General features: G+C 39.2%; 1 protein-coding gene across 1 annotated transcript in view; it reads left to right on the forward strand.

Annotated features, from left to right (window-relative positions):
* The window catches only part of ryr2b (ryanodine receptor 2b (cardiac)), an 89,416-nt gene that overhangs the window by 22,141 nt on the left and 51,360 nt on the right, over positions 1–15,915 (forward strand). Inside the window, 28 exon segments of the mRNA XM_037697543.1 lie at positions 613–854; positions 1,945–2,137; positions 2,909–3,128; positions 3,234–3,338; positions 3,463–3,566; positions 3,674–3,757; positions 4,795–4,954; positions 5,067–5,214; positions 5,506–5,714; positions 7,263–7,437; positions 7,549–7,757; positions 7,933–8,119; positions 8,395–8,527; positions 9,408–9,522; positions 9,776–9,936; positions 10,142–10,301; positions 10,473–10,559; positions 11,022–11,248; positions 11,453–11,666; positions 11,775–12,389; positions 12,505–12,705; positions 12,919–13,030; positions 13,172–13,306; positions 13,399–13,675; positions 13,778–13,892; positions 14,017–14,149; positions 14,249–14,352; positions 14,524–14,659. Coding sequence (XP_037553471.1) covers positions 613–854; positions 1,945–2,137; positions 2,909–3,128; positions 3,234–3,338; positions 3,463–3,566; positions 3,674–3,757; positions 4,795–4,954; positions 5,067–5,214; positions 5,506–5,714; positions 7,263–7,437; positions 7,549–7,757; positions 7,933–8,119; positions 8,395–8,527; positions 9,408–9,522; positions 9,776–9,936; positions 10,142–10,301; positions 10,473–10,559; positions 11,022–11,248; positions 11,453–11,666; positions 11,775–12,389; positions 12,505–12,705; positions 12,919–13,030; positions 13,172–13,306; positions 13,399–13,675; positions 13,778–13,892; positions 14,017–14,149; positions 14,249–14,352; positions 14,524–14,659 — 4,961 coding nt within the window.

Here is a 15,915-nt window from a genome sequence, read left to right on the forward strand (position 1 = left end):
CATGAAACAGACCAGCAGCAACATGAAACAGACCAGCAGCAACATGATGTGATTTTTTTTCCCACAGTGATTATTCTGGTTAGATGTTCATGAGTCTAACAGCTTTAGGGTAGAAGCTGTTCCTCAGTCTAGTGGTTTTACACTTAATGCTCCTTAACCTCCTTCCTGAGGGGAGCAGAGCAAAAAGTGTGTGTGCTGGGTGAGTGGGGTCCTTCATGATGCAGGTGGCCCTCTTCCTGCATCTAGAGGTGTAGATGTCTGTGATGGTGGGGAGGCTGACTCCAACAGACTTCTGTGTAGCCTTCACCACTCTCTACAAAGCCTACTTTTTTAGCTCACCAGCCACAAATCCTCCATGATTTTCCAAATTGAGTTAATTCACCGATTATTCATAAGGAATTCACACAACTGCACTCACAAACAAAATGTCATATTATCATCCTTCTAAAAATGAGAGTCTGCTCCCTGAACACACCATGGTACTAAAACCATTTGTAATGATTTCCTAACATAATAATAATAATAATAAAAAAACACACACACAGAAGGATTGTTCTTCAATCTTCTGTCCTCTTTGTCTTTCACTTTTTGTTTCTCGCACCCTGTAAACAGCATGAGGTCAAATATCTTCCTGGATGTGGGGGAGTCATCAGCCCAGCATCGGCGGTGGTACTACGAGTTGGTTGTGGATCATGTCGACCCCTTCCTCACACCTGAACCGACACATCTGCGTGTTGGCTGGGCCTTCACTAAAGGATACCAGCCCAGGCCCACAGGAGGGGACAGCTGGGGGGGGAATGGAGTGGGGGATGACCTCTACTCGTATGGCTTTGATGGACTACACCTGTGGTCAGGTGAGAAAGAGAAAAAAAAAAGTTACAGTGAAAGTATAGTAATGGTAGAGAATTTGCCTATTACTGCAAACTATGAAACTATTGAAAATTTATCAGGGACCAAAACCAAAAACAAACAAACAAAAAAAAAAAGCTATTTAATGCCGAGTGTTTAATTATGATCCAGTTGAAAAAAAAAATGTGTGAATCCACACTGTAGTGTGTAAGGGGTTCTGAGAACAGTAACAAAAATTCAGATAACTAAAATATAAAACACAAAATAATGTACTAACAGAGCCCTTTTTGAATATTTATTTATGCCTAAAGCTTAGGGAAACAATTGCAAAGCCTAAAGCAGGACTAAAACTGTCAATCATAAAGACTGAGCTGCTTAAAGGCTGTCCAACAGTTTGGTCTGGAAGTCAGTCTAAAGAAGACTGAAGTGCTCCGTCAACCTGCACCCAATGAACCGCACCACTCCCCACTCATCGGCATCAACAAAGCTGAGCTGAAGGCTGTGAATCAGTCCACATACCCTGGGCACGCAATATCATCAGATGCCAAAATGGACATAGAAACCAACAACAGGCTGGTTAAAGCAAACTGTGCCTTTGGCAGACTCTACAAAAAAGTGGTCCAATAAAGACCTAAGAACTGGGACAAAGGTCCAAGTATACAGAGCGGTGGTACTAGATATTTGTTAGCGAAGCCAGGCCAAGAAGATAAAGGATCAATTATGTAATGAAAGAAACTGGAGATTATTGTGAATTATCATTCTGAGTACAATACTTGCACAGAGGGATTTAGCAGAAATTAGATTTATTTATGAGCCATTATAATTAAGTTTGGAATTAGAAAGTGCAGTTACATTGATAGCAAATTCCAATTAATTTAAATGCTGCAATAAAATGTTGTTAGCATATTAACATTCTAATGTCACAGGGTGACATGTTTCTGAAGTCTTAGGTGTAATATATCTTACATTTATTGCTGTATGAAAGAACTGGTACATTATAATAATTCAACATTTTATATGTATTTTAGCTGTTGGCTTTTATTAAATTGTTAGAAGAAAAAGACAGCTTGAGTTACTGTTTCTTCTGAATTTCAGGACGTGTAGGACACAGAGTCAGCTCTCCCTTCCCCCACCTGCTGAAAGATAATGATGTGGTTAGCTGCTGTCTTGACCTCACTGGTCCTTGCATCTCTTTCCGGGTCAATGGTCTACCAGTGCAGGGCATGTTGGAGAACTTCAGTGCTAATGGACTTCTTTATCCTGTGGTCAGCTTCTCTGCTGGAGTCAGGTCAGCAATTGTTCCACACACTTGTAGTTTGCTGTTAGTTTAATGTGCTGACGTTGTTTAAATTATTTTAGTCTTCATTAAATGAATAACTACCATGTTTTCCGGCATATAAGTCACAGTTTTTTTGCCTAGATATGCCAGTTCTGCAACTTATACGCCGAAGTGACTTATATACGTTTTATTTCCATAGTCATGACGCAATTTTTGACTGATGCTTTAAATTTTCATTCATAGTGACATGAACCAGAGTAAACATTATCATTTGCAGCCACTAGAGGGCCCTATAGGCTTTTGACAACTACTGGAAGGCGTATATGTTGTTCCTGTATCGCTACCCCTGCCTCCCCCACCCCCACATCATTGACCATTGAAGTGCATTTATTAAGGAAAAGTTAAACTGAGACACAACTTTGCTATAATGTTGAACAAACAAATAATTGTTTTTAAGTTTTAATCTTGTTAAATTTCGAAGAACTGCAACAGCGAGTCCTCCCGTTCATTCTCCCGCGGCTGCCAAATGAGTTTTGGCACGACACCGGCCCACATTTTCCGGGGGGTCAGCGGTGAGGCATAATAAACGTGACTTATATGCCAAAGCGACTTGTGTATGTTTTTTCCTCTTTATAATCCTTTTTTTTGACTGATGCGATTTATACGCCGGAAATTACGGGAACCATCTTAAACATACCATAACTGGGCTTATGGTACTATTTCTATTTCTGTAGGGTCCTAACATAGTGAATTCCTTTCTTGTGCTTTTCCTAAAATCAGGTTTCGTTTTCTGTTTGGTGGACGACATGGAGAGTTTCGCTTCCTGCCCCCAGCAGGATATGCTTCATGCTCTGAAGCTCTGCTTCCAAAAGTCAAACTGAAGGTGGAGCCGTGTCAAAAATACATCTTGGATCGTGGAGAAGGGAAAAAAGAGCTCATTGGTCCCCTGGTTCCAGTCACTCCAGTTATCTTCATTCCTTCACCCGTAGACACCAGCCAGGTGATGTTAATTATTTAAGATTACTAAAACCTGACAGATCCGGTTTGAAAGAGCTTGTCTAAAAAAATATACATCATGGTGTAGTAACGGGTATTAACCTTACAGATTGTGTTACCTCCACAACTTGAGGACATCAAAGAAAAAATGGCCGAAAATTTTCATGAGCTCTGGGTGAGGGACAAGATTAATACTGGATGGACAAATGGACCTGTAAGAATAAAATAAAAGCAGTATTTTACTGAAAAGCGTTAAAAAAGCAACAACAAAAGCTTGATCTTATGTGCTTTAGGTCTGCTTGCTAAATAAAATAAACTTTTTTTTTGTTTTTGAACAGCTGAAAGATGAAAATAAACTGCATGATCCTTGTCTGGCAATGTTCTCCAAGCTCCCAGAGCAGGAGAGAATCCAGAACCTTCAGATGGCTCAGGACGTACTCAAGTGGGCTTCATTGCATGCATCATTCAGTGTTGTAGTTGATTATGACAAACCTTTGTCTCATTCAAGTCTATGTCTGCTTTCTTACTGTCTCCATTCATTCAATAAAGGACTCTCCTTGCCTTTGGTTTCAACATAGTTTTAAGAGATGTTCACGCAGAGGAGCGACTCAAATACATGAGACTTCACACCAAGTAATTTTTTTTTTCTTGATCTTGTGTATTCTTCTACCAGGACACTTGACTCTACAACACTAGTCCCTCATTTATCTCAGGGGTTACGTTCCAGACACCCCGCGATAGGTGAAAATCTGCGAAGTAGGGATGTTATATTTATTTATTTTAGTATTTATATATATTTTAAGGCTTTATAAATCCTTCCCACACTCTTGAAATGTTCTTAACAACGTTCTAAATGTCTAAATGCTGTAAAAGAGCACCGTGAAAGAGAACAGACAAACTGATGCTACAGTTACTGAGCCCTGGGGGCGGGCTGGCCATTGAGGCTCGGTTCAGGTTCAGGTCATGCTTGATTATTTTAAATAAACAATCCATGCCCCTCGTGCGGCTCACTCAGGTATAAGACAGGCCCCCTTGCCCTTCCTTTCTTTTTCAGACGCTGTCTGTTGCGCGCCCATCTGTTGTGTGTCTCTGGGACACGATGGGGAAATACAGACCCTGCCCCACCCCCTCCTTTCTCTTTCTTTGCTGTGACAGACAGCCTCAAAAAGAGAAAGGAGGGGGCACATATGAACAAATGTAGAATATAGAATAAAATGCTTAGGTGGAAAAATAGGAGTGAATCAGTTTAAAAAGAGAGAGAGTGGCTGAGCGTGGCTGAGTGCGGCTAACTCATGTATAAGACAAACCCCCACCCCTTCCTTTCTCTTTCCAAGGCTGTCTGTCACAGCAAAGAAAGAGAAAGGAAGGGGTGGGGTCTGTCTTTTCCCATCGTCTCTGCTGTGACATCCTCAGAAAGAGAAAGGAGGGGGCAAGGTTGGGTCTGTCTTTCCCCATCGCCAATCGTGTGTCGTGTACAATCTTACATTGAAACCCCCCGAAAGAGTGAGTCTGTGAATGTCGAACCACAAAGTATCGAGGGATTACTGTATTTGTATTGCACCAATACCCTATTAGTGAAATCCCTTTACAAACAAATTGCAATAACTACCAGTTACTGTTTAAATCCAGTTCTGATCACGACCAGTTGTTTTCAATATTTCCTGTCTTAGGTACGAGCTGCCCTGTGGCTACAGACCTACACCTATTGATTCAAGCCAAGTTCGTCTTAGTTTGGCAGACGAGGAGGTGGTTGACCTGCTGGCAGAGAACGAACACAATTTATGGGCCAGAGATCGGATCAAACAAGGTTGGACCTACGGGGCCCAACAGGTGTTTATGTTAGCTATATTACTGGATTAATGACAGTTTTGAGGAACATTTACAATTGAACATTGAGTGCGGTAACTACGTGTTTTATTCTTGCCATTTTGCATAAATTCAGGATGTGAAAGCAAAGCGGAGCCCTCACCTTGTACCTTGCCACCTTCTTGATGAAAGAACAAGGAAAGCAGGGTTGGAGAGTGTGAGAGAGGCTGTCTGTACCCTGCTAGCTTTTGGTTACAGCTTGGAGCCTGTCAGCCAGGGATGGAGTAGGTGTCAAATTCTGTTCCACATCCTAAAAGTGACAGCTAGATCACAATGCTGTTAACTGCTTAACAATATATGCTTAGTCTATAGGTTTGTGAGGATTTTATGCTGTGTGTTGCTCATCATGACAGGGTTACTTTCTCATTAAACAAAACTAATATACTTTAAAATATTAATTGTACTATTTGAAAGAGTCTTTATTATACTGTAACTTTTATGTTAAGGCACCCTAACAAGAAATTAGTAAAGATTTTCTGAAACGGTCACATTTGCTCCATTTCTTTAACTGACAGCTGCATCATCAAAGCCGTGCCTCTTCTCTGCCGAGAGGAGCAGAGTGTTCAGACCAGATAAATCCTATGCTGTGACCAGGGGGAAGTGGTATTTTGAATTTAAAGTTCTGACAGCTGGGAATATGAGAGTGGGATGGGCCCGACCAGGATGCGCTCCAGATAAAGAGCTGGGCTTGGACGATCAGGCGTATGTCTTTGATGGATCTGAGGTGAGGCGTTCAAATCTCACACACCAACGATGTTGAAGCTCGAGTCCCAGTCTAATTCACTGAATCTTGAAGTTCCTACAGACTGTTACCCGCTTCTTTTCACTCACTGTTTTTATTTTACTGTTCAACAGCAAAGACTTTCATCAGATATCATCACTTAACTTGTGAATACAAGTGTGCAGAGGTTGTGTGTGAAATAAATTAAAAAGCTTATTTTAAAACAAATACTGTAAATTTTACCAATATGATCCGTTTGGAACCAAGATAATCCTACTGCACTATGAATATTACAATAATATCAACTCGTTCTTATTGCATTACTTGTTCTGAAACAATTTTCTTCTTTAACTAACTCAATTATAACTATGTCATAATTATAACTATAACATATTATTGCTTCTGAGAGCAAACAGGGCTACTCTTAATTATTTTTCTTTGACTTAATTTAATATTTAATTACAAAAATAGCATATAGAGATAGCTTAATTGGAACAATACAATAGTAAGCTTTGTTTCATATAACAAACTTAATGATTGTTTGAATAAAACCCTTACATAATAAATATTCTTCATGGCTTATGGATTACTGACTGTTCCACATTTTTAATGTTTTTTTTTTTACTTGTAAGTGTTTTACATCTGCTCCTCTCTTATTATTTCAGAATTACTTATTGATCATTAATCACAATTAATTTGTTTGTAATCTTTTAAACATGACTAACCCCTTCCATGGCATTATTAAGAAACACAAATAAAGTTGGACAATTAGGGGTTATAAAGAAAAAACAAGAGTAAAGCTGCTGCATTTTTCATTTGACTTTATTTATCTGACCATTTTCATCACTTGTTGTCATTTTATGGTGAAGATTTAATGTAAGTGATAATAAAATGCATTTTAAACATGACTATAGTGAAATAGTTTGCTTTTATCAAAAAAAGAAACAAGTAATTATTCATTGCAGCATTTAGTTGTAAGTTTGAATGTAGTTTTCTTTTGAAACGCCTGACATGGCTTCATTCTGTAAACATAAACATGCAAAGGATTTTTTTTTGTTGCCATTCTTAAATGTAATTTTAATAGAAAAATATTTCATTATCAACACTTTACCTTTTTATTTTCTCTTTTAGATTCCTCTGTTTGAGATCCATCTGTTCTTTTACTCCACACCCACATACACATATATACAAAGTACATATATATATATATATATATATACACACATAAAGCTGATCAAAACCAGACATTACATTACATTTAAGACATCATTCATGATAGTATATCACCAAGACCAAACCATACTTTGGTATTACTATTATCCATCCATCCATTATTTTTACCCGCTTATTCCATTTTTGGGTCACGGGGGTGGTATTACTAATATTTTAATTAAATAGCACCCATTTACTTTTACACAATAAATGTTTTACAGAAGTACTCTTTAAAGCCTCTTCTTGTTCTGGAATGGCATATTTTTTTTTACATTGCTGTATCAGTAGTTTTACACAGAGGATAAACCTGTTTACTTCCTCTGCCACTGTTGCTTTCAGGCTCAGTGGTACCATCAGGGGGGTGAGCCCTTGGGACGCCCGTGGCTCAGAGGCGATGTGGTGGGTTGCTTGGTGGACATGGCTGACCGCACTATGATGGTCACGCTCAATGGAGAGCTGCTCTTTAATGACAGAGGATCAGAGCTGGCTGCCAAGGACTTTGAGATCAGAGATGGTATGGGAAAGACTTTCATGTTTTTTAAGATCCATCCTTGAATATGAATGACTTCAGTGTGTTTATTTCTGTTTTTACTTTTTAAATTTGATCTCTCCTTGTCTTTTCCAGGCTTGTTGCCTGTAGCTAGTATTGGAGTAAACCAACTGGGAAGGCTGAATCTGGGCCGCCAAGTGGACTCTCTGCAGTACTTTACTGTATGTGGCCTGCAAGAAGGCTTTAAACCTTTTGCCTATAATATGTCTGGAGATCCAACTCTGTGGATGAGCTGGAAACAGGCTCAGTTTACTTCAATACAGCCTGATGATCACAGCCTACAGGTTAGTTCAGTGGTCTGTGGGTTAGCCACTTGGCTAATGTGTATTTTACAAGATGTATTATGATGCGATACTTTTTAGATTGATTAAATTAAAACATTGTTTGGACTTTGTGTTAAATGTAGCTCCTTGGATGCCAAACTCTGATCTTAAAAACAATGTGCAAATCTCCTTCAAGGTTACTAGAGTCAGGGGCTCAGCAGATTTCTTATCCAGCCTGAGGGTGTCTCAGCGGTTGCTGGCTCACCACGGTGGAGGGTGCGAGATGGGTTTTTATCGCCTCAGCATGCCCATTGAATGCGCTGCTGTACTCCGAAGTCCTGCAGAGGCTGTGCTTCCAGTGGCATCCAACTCTGTAACTCCAAGTTCAGGTTTGATGTTATTCCATATTTTCAACTAAAGTACAGAGAGGATGTTTTAGCTTAGGTTGCTTTAAGTTTGACCAGATAGCATTGTATCTAATGCAACACATAAAAAATATTGAGGGGTGAAATACTAGAATTTGTGTATACAGTCTAGCTGCAATTATCCAGATTTATATCCTGTCTAGATTACTGATATTGTGCCATTGTGACCTTGTTGAATTGCTCCAGTTAAGCTCCCCAGGGCCATGCTGTAATTAATGCCCGTTGTGTTTTAGTGAGGAAAGAATCGGAGGACACGGACTCTGACTTTGAAGTTCTGATGAAGTCAGCACACAGTTTTGCTGGCTCAAGAGATGAGCTTAACCACAAGGATCATAGCCATGACAGAACATCAAAACTGAAACAACGGTAGGTTGTAAAGACACTAAAATGAAAAGACGGTAATAAACTGGGTATAATTTGAATAATTAAAACTAGGCACATTGGACTTGGGTTAGGGTTAGGTTCAGCTATTGTTTTGTACATAATGCTCAATAAATAATACATTCAAGAGGATCTAGCAAAACAGGGACCACATATACATTTTTGGCATACACAATATACTACATCCATTAAAATTTAAATGTTATTGGTAAGATCGATATACCTTTTTTCTATGTCCTCTCCCAATTCATTTTTAAACTGAATAGAATGTATTTTGCTGTTGTAGGTGAAGATATATAATAATAATAATAATAAAGAAACCATCATTGGGGCAATTTTTTGACATCAGTGAATAGCAGTAAGCTTATTTTCTGTTGCCAACATAACTTTTAAAAGATAGGTATTATCTTTAATGAAACATTCAAGCATACTGTGTGTCCAAGGAATTGGGATGTGAGAAAGAGAAAAAGCAGGATTTCTGAGATGAATGCTGCTGCATCCCTGCAGAAAGGCTGGTGCTCTCTATTCTCCCTTCAGCAGCATAGCTGAGTCCCATTCTGTTGCCTGTTTCTTTCTTTCACTTCTGCTTTACACAGTCTGTAGTGGCTGGGATCAGAAAAGTTAGGCATCTTACACAAAATACCATTTTTGTTCCTGAAGTATCTCTACATCTGTCTGGTTGCAATGAAGGCAGCATAGTTGTAAAATACGTTTTAGTTGGAGCGAGACAAAAAAGAACAAAAAAAAATAAATGAATGCAGTCAAAGTATAAAAGGTTCAGGCTCACTGTTTTAACACAATTACCTGTCATCTGTGAAGAATAATTGTGCTTTGTCGGAGTTGATTTGTTTCCGTTTGCTGCAAGGTTCTTGCTGAAGAAGACAAAACCAGGCTTAGTCAGCAGCAACTCATCTGCACGGCTTCTTGAAGACGTCATTGTGGAAAAAGACAACTACGATCATCTTATCCAGAGCTCCAGAGTAAGAGATTTGAATTTCTTTTAGTCTAATCTCATCCCAACCATATAATTACACTAAACATGGAAACTGCTAACTAGAACAGTACAATGTTTTTAGCACTGTAGCTGTATTTAGTCATTTTCTAGTTCAAAATGGACAAAAATTTAACAAATTGCAATAGAAATCTTGGACACTTACAGTATTTGACCTATTCATCTACAAAAAACACAGTTTGAATGTCAAACAGTGACATTTATTGACTTCTCTGTTTTAGTTTTACTATTCAGTGAGGGTTCTTCCAGGCCAGGAGCCCCTGAATGTGTGGGTAGGCTGGGTGACCTCTGACTTCCACCAGTACGACATGACATTCGACAGCGACAATGTCGGCACAGTGACTGTCACCCTCGGTGATGAAAGTGGCAAAGTTCAAGATAGGTTTGTCTGCATCAATACTTCAATTTTTCTTATATAGAATACATAGAATGATTGGTATTGATTTACTTTCATGATTACGCTTCTTTTACCTGAGCTACTACGCTGTGAAATTGTTTTTGTTGCACTGCTGAATAGCTTCAGCTTTTGTATGAAACTTTCCAGTCACTCATATATATGTATAATGCTTTCGAAATTCTTTGCGCAGCGTAAAGCGACGCAGCTGTTACATGGTGTGTGCTGGAGAAGCAACAGGCCTGTCTCAGAGTCGACGAAGTGCAGGGCTAGAAATTGGCTGTTTGGTAGACACAGCAACTGGATTGCTCAACTTTACCTCCAATGGCATAGAGATGTTGACTTTCTATCAAGTAAACTATCTTGATATAACTTATTTTCTTCCTCTGTCTCAATCTTTTGATGTATTAAGCCTTTAATTGTATTGTATTACTTGGGAAAACAAGATATTTATGTTTATTTAGTTGATCATTGGTTGCTTGCATTGTTAAACTGACTAAATTATTTTTTTCACCACAAACCAGGTTGAGGCTGGTTCCAAGTTGTTTCCTGCTGTTTTTGTCAAACCCACCACCAATGACATGTTTCAGTTTCACTTAGAGAGTATTAAGGTAATACATTTGATTATTAGTAAAAATTCATCAGTATGTTATTTTCATTTATTGTTCCTATATAAATTTAACCCAAACACTGACTGCACTTTATGGATGTAATATAGTCATTAGTGCATTGAGTCTGTTTCTGTTTACATGTATGCATGTATGTTTTTGTTATTATTGTTTTTTATCATATTGTTTTTGTCATGTTGTCTTTTATCTGTTCTCACGCTGGCTCAGGAAAACACAATTTAATTTCAGTTATTTATACTCATTGATGACAAGAGACTTGCTCTTTAAACTTGAAAGTTTTCTTACTCTCACTTTGGATTATTCTTAGTTTTTCATCATTTAAAAAATGCCAATTTAACAACAACACAATCTATTGACAGAATATTATGATAAATAAGCATATGCAAGATATTAAAAATGGTATTCTTCATGACACCTAAAGTTGCATTTGTTGTCTTGTTCCAGAATGTGATGCCTCTGTCATCAGGTTTGCTTCGCAGTCAAAGAAGGAATCCCAGTCCTCAGTGCCCTCCAAGGATTAAGGTCCAGCATCTTAGACCGGTTTCATGGACCAGAGTACCAGATAGTGGGTTAAAAGTGTTGGTAGATCTACCTGACGAGCACCATGGTTGGAGAATCCAATGTTATGAGCCACAGCAAGTCTTGACCCTTCAGATTCCTGATGAATGCAGGTAAATAGATACAGCAATAATTTTAAATGTGTCATGAAGCTGTGAAACTTGTCCACGGTACTGATGTATTTAATCACTCGTTTCATTGTGATCTGCTATTTATTTATTACAGCAAATGTAAATTAATTCCACTTTTTCCAGGGTTTAATTGGATTTTGTGCAAGCCACAACACTGAACTCGTCTTTGTGATGATATTCACATAGGTGTGTTGACATTTTGGAGCTGTCGGAACTCGATGACCTCCTAACCTTTCACCTGAATACCCTCCTCCTCTACTGCTCGTTATGTGCCCTCGGCAACACCAGAGTTTGCCACGCTGTCTGCAGTCACGTCGACCAGTCGCAGGTTCTTTATGCCATTCAGAATCCTCACCTCCCTGGTCCGATTCGCTCGGCATTTTATCAGCTGCTTATTCAGGTACCAGCTTGTCAGGGCTCAGGTGTTTTATGAATACCACCAGTTGACAGGAAATTAAATATTGTCTGGAAAATTCACAATGTAACACTGATTCTTTTTGGCATTTAGGTTTACCTAAGCGGCTACACCACATCCTGTCTGATGATGAATCATGAGTACATTGTTCCTCTGGCCAAACAGACCAGACAAATCTCTCCGTATCTCAGTTCTGTTGATGGTGGTCTTGATGGGGAGAATGGTCAGCTTCCAGAGGGCATTTCCAGCACAAGTCATAGCTCATCTCTTAAGCCAGAGATGCATTTTTCATCTCCTTGTTTTGTCAGGGGAAATGGGATGGAAGCAGAAGGTGCAGTTGAAATGGCCTGCACTGACAGCCCAGAGATCCCTCTGGACATACTGAAGAACCTAACAGTGGAAATGTTGACTGCTGGAGTTTTGGCTATGAATCAAGCTGTGAGGGATCCTGCTGGAGGCAATGTTGAACTTATGCTTGTTCCTCTTTTAAAATTGTTGTACAGCCTTCTGGTCATGGGTGTTCTTGGAGATGAGGACCTTTGGAAAGTCCTTAGGTTGATTGAACCAAATATGTTCCCTTTAAATGGGGGAACCGTTGAGGAGAAGAAGGAAGAAGAAACTAGTGATGATGAACGAGAAACAGAAAGGTGTGGCATCATTAAACAAGGGCTTCTTCAGATGACGGTTCCAGAAGCTGTCAAACTTGAGGTGAATGAAACGGCAGATTCCTCTAGATGTTCTTCTTTTCCATTCAACGTAATGCCAAAGATGCTTCTTTAGGCCTATAACAAGTATTCACAAGTAACTATGCTTTCCTTTCTAGCTCTGTCATTTGCTATCCTACTTGTGTGATTGCCAAGTTCGCCACAGAGTAGAAGCTGTGGTTGCGTTCTCGGACAACTTTGTGCATCAGCTGCAAGAGAACCAACGTTTTCGTTACGCTCAAGTCATGCAGGCGCTCAACATGTCTGCAGCGCTCACCGCTCGCAAGACAAAGGAGTTCCGCCTACCTCTACAGGAGCAGGTTTGAGTAGACTTTAAACAGCGTTATGAACATTAAATAATTAGAAGAACATGATTAATTTCACATTTTGGCTTGTGCATTTTTACTTGAGCGTTGCATTTTAAAAATATAAGCCAAGAGTTAAACATGCTGAGTCATTGTAGTTCCCAACATACCTTTGGTATTTTATCATATTTTCTATATTTTTTTGTCTAATTATTTTCTTGTCCAAAGATCAATATGCTGCTGGGCTTCAGGGAGGATGAGCAGAAAGAAAACTGTCCATGTCCGGCTGAAATTCAACACCTCCTGCAGGACTTCCATCACCTCCTCAACACACACTGTGGTGGGAGCACTGCTGAGTCTTTTACTGCTAAAAACTATAAAGTAGTTTTTATTAAGCAAGGGCTCTATAAAAACTTTGTGAAGGCACTTAGGGTAATTGCTTTTGAGATGACAAAAATCTTATTTTGCTGCCATTGTACAGGTTCTGAGCTCAACACAGAGTCAGAGGATAAAGACGATACAAAGACTTATTTTAAAGACCAACTTGTCAGTCTTGTAACGGGACTCGTTGGATGTAAAAAGACTTCCAGTGAAACGAAGATGCTTAAATCACACAGTCCTAGTAAGATTGTCTCATTTTTTCTCATGGAATATTCTGTAGGATTCTCTGCTTTTACCATTACTTTTCTCCGACTGGCGTGTCTGCAGGGTCCCTCAAACATTTGATTTCTGAGACGATGGTGCGCTGGGCTCAAGAGAATGAGATAGAAGACTCTGAGTTGGTGAGGGCTATCTTCTCTTTGCTATACCACCAGTATCAGGGCCTCAGGGGACAAATGGAGAAGCCTCTCTCAAAGACTTATACTATCAGCCACTCGTCAGTTGAGGATGCTATGGCACTCTTGTCCTCCTTGGGTCAAATTCGTTCTCTCCTGAGTGTCTGCATGGGGAAAGAAGAAGAGAAGCTAATGATCAAAAGACTTGGGTAGGCGGAGACAATTAGCATTCCTTTTAATCCTATTATTTGTGTTACAAAAGCTTACCTTGCAGTGAAATTATTTTCTATACGTTTTGATCATGTGTACAGAGACATTATGAATAATAAAGTCTTCTACCAACACCCCAACTTAATGAGGACACTGGGAATGCACGAGACTGTAATGGAGGTGATGGTCAATGTTCTGGGAGAAGGAGAGTCAAAGGTGGGTGGTTGCTTCACATTTATAGCAGTTTTTGGATACAATGTAATGCAGGAATCAAGACATTAACCCTTAATTGTGAATATTAGGTGCTTTACTTCTGCATACCTGCATTTTCTTCTCTTAGGAGATTACCTTTCCAAAGATGGTAGCAAGCTGCTGTCGATTCCTGTGTTATTTTTGCCGCATCAGTTGTCACAATCAAGGAGCGCTTTTTGACCACCTCAGCTATTTGTTAGAGAACAGCAGTGTTGGACTAGGTAAATTCGGTGTCTTCACTGATTAGTGTTCATTTTTAAGATGTGACATTAGGCATGGGTTAAATCAGCGTTTACATCGTTTTATGCCTTTTGTCTCAGCTTTACCATCCATGCGTGGCTCCACTCCTCTTGATGTAGCAGCAGCCTCCGTTATGGATAATAATGAACTGGCTTTATCTCTGAGGGAACCTGACATAGAGAAGGTTTGAGATTTTATTTCAGCATAAATCTTGGAAGAAAAAAAAAAGGAACAATTTTTACATACACAAGTAGCTTTTGCAAGTTTGCAGCATTTTGAAGTTGCTCAAGGTGACACATACCAACTCAAAGTGCTTACTGTTAGATTTTGTGTTCATGTAATCTGTTGTATCCAGGTGGTTCAGTACCTTGCTGGATGTGGTCTCCAGAGCTGTTCACTGCTGTTGGCAAAAGGCTACGCTGATATTGGATGGAACCCTGTGGAGGGAGAACGTTATCTGAATTTTCTACGTTTTGCTGTCTTTTGCAACGGTTAGATTTACATAATCATTTGAAAGGATTTTAAAAAGTGTGTTTTGCTCTTCTGTGTATAATTTAGTAAAAACAAGACAATTTCTGACAGGTTCTGCAATTCCAGTTACATGATTGAATTTGATATACAGTAGTCCCTCACTTATCATGGGAGTTACGTTCCAGACACCCCCGCGATGGGTGAAAAATCTGCCAAATAGGGTCGTTATATTTATTTTAGTACTGTATATATATATATATATATATATATATATATATATATATATATATATATATATATATGTGTGTGTGTGTGTGTATATGTATAAAAGGCTTTATTAACCCTTTCCGCACTCTTGCAATGTTCTTAACAATATTCAAAACTCTAAATGCTCTAAAAGAACACAGCGAAAAAGAGCAGACAGACTGATGCTACAGTTACTGAGCCAAACAGCGTCTGGGGGCAGACTGGCCATTGGGAGCGCCGGGACATTTCTCAGTTCGGGTCAGGTCAGCTCGGTTCGCGTTCGATTATTTTAAATAAACAATCCATACCGCTCACTCTGGTATCCACCTCACTGAAGCTTCCACAGCAGCAATGGGGAAAGACAGACCCCACCCCCTGTCCCCTCCTTTCTCTTTCTGAGGGTGACATCCTCAGAAAGAGAAAAGAGGGGGACCCTTGGCAATCACTGAGCAGGCCAGGCCACCAGGAAACAATGTGTATAATCTTATGTTGAAAACCAACGAAAGAATGAGTATGCGAAAGTCGAACCGTGAAATATCGAGGGACTACTGTAGCTTGTTTAAATTATATTTAAATCTAACTTTGTATTTAGACAGTGCTCTCAGTTACCTACATTTATTTTTAAATAAAAAAATGACATTCTTCTCATTTTTATTTTTTCTATTTTTGCATTTGAATACACATGCAATCTCAATATTTGCCATGGTGCTCCGAGTCAATGTCACTGCTGGAAAGGGACAATTAGCTGCATCATTTCATGTTCTTTTCCATTACTTTTCTATTCCATTCTTCTATTGATTATATTTCTTCTAAAGCTAAAAGGAATCGCCTTGAGGTTGTTTATAGTTCAGTCGAATGAATTTGGCTCTCTGTGCAGCATGTGTCTCAGGAATTCATTTTCACCTCCTGTCTATGTTGTGCCATTTAATCAAGATGTGACTGGGTTTGATCTTCTTGGCATTTTTAATCATTCAGTTTATTGCCAAATAATTTCAATGGATTTAAGCTGAGCTATTAATTCCAGTGCTCA

This window comes from Nematolebias whitei, chromosome 1 (assembly GCF_014905685.2).
Source record: "Nematolebias whitei isolate Nwh7 chromosome 1, NemWhi1, whole genome shotgun sequence".
In the NCBI taxonomy this organism is placed as follows: Eukaryota; Metazoa; Chordata; class Actinopteri; order Cyprinodontiformes; family Rivulidae; genus Nematolebias; species Nematolebias whitei.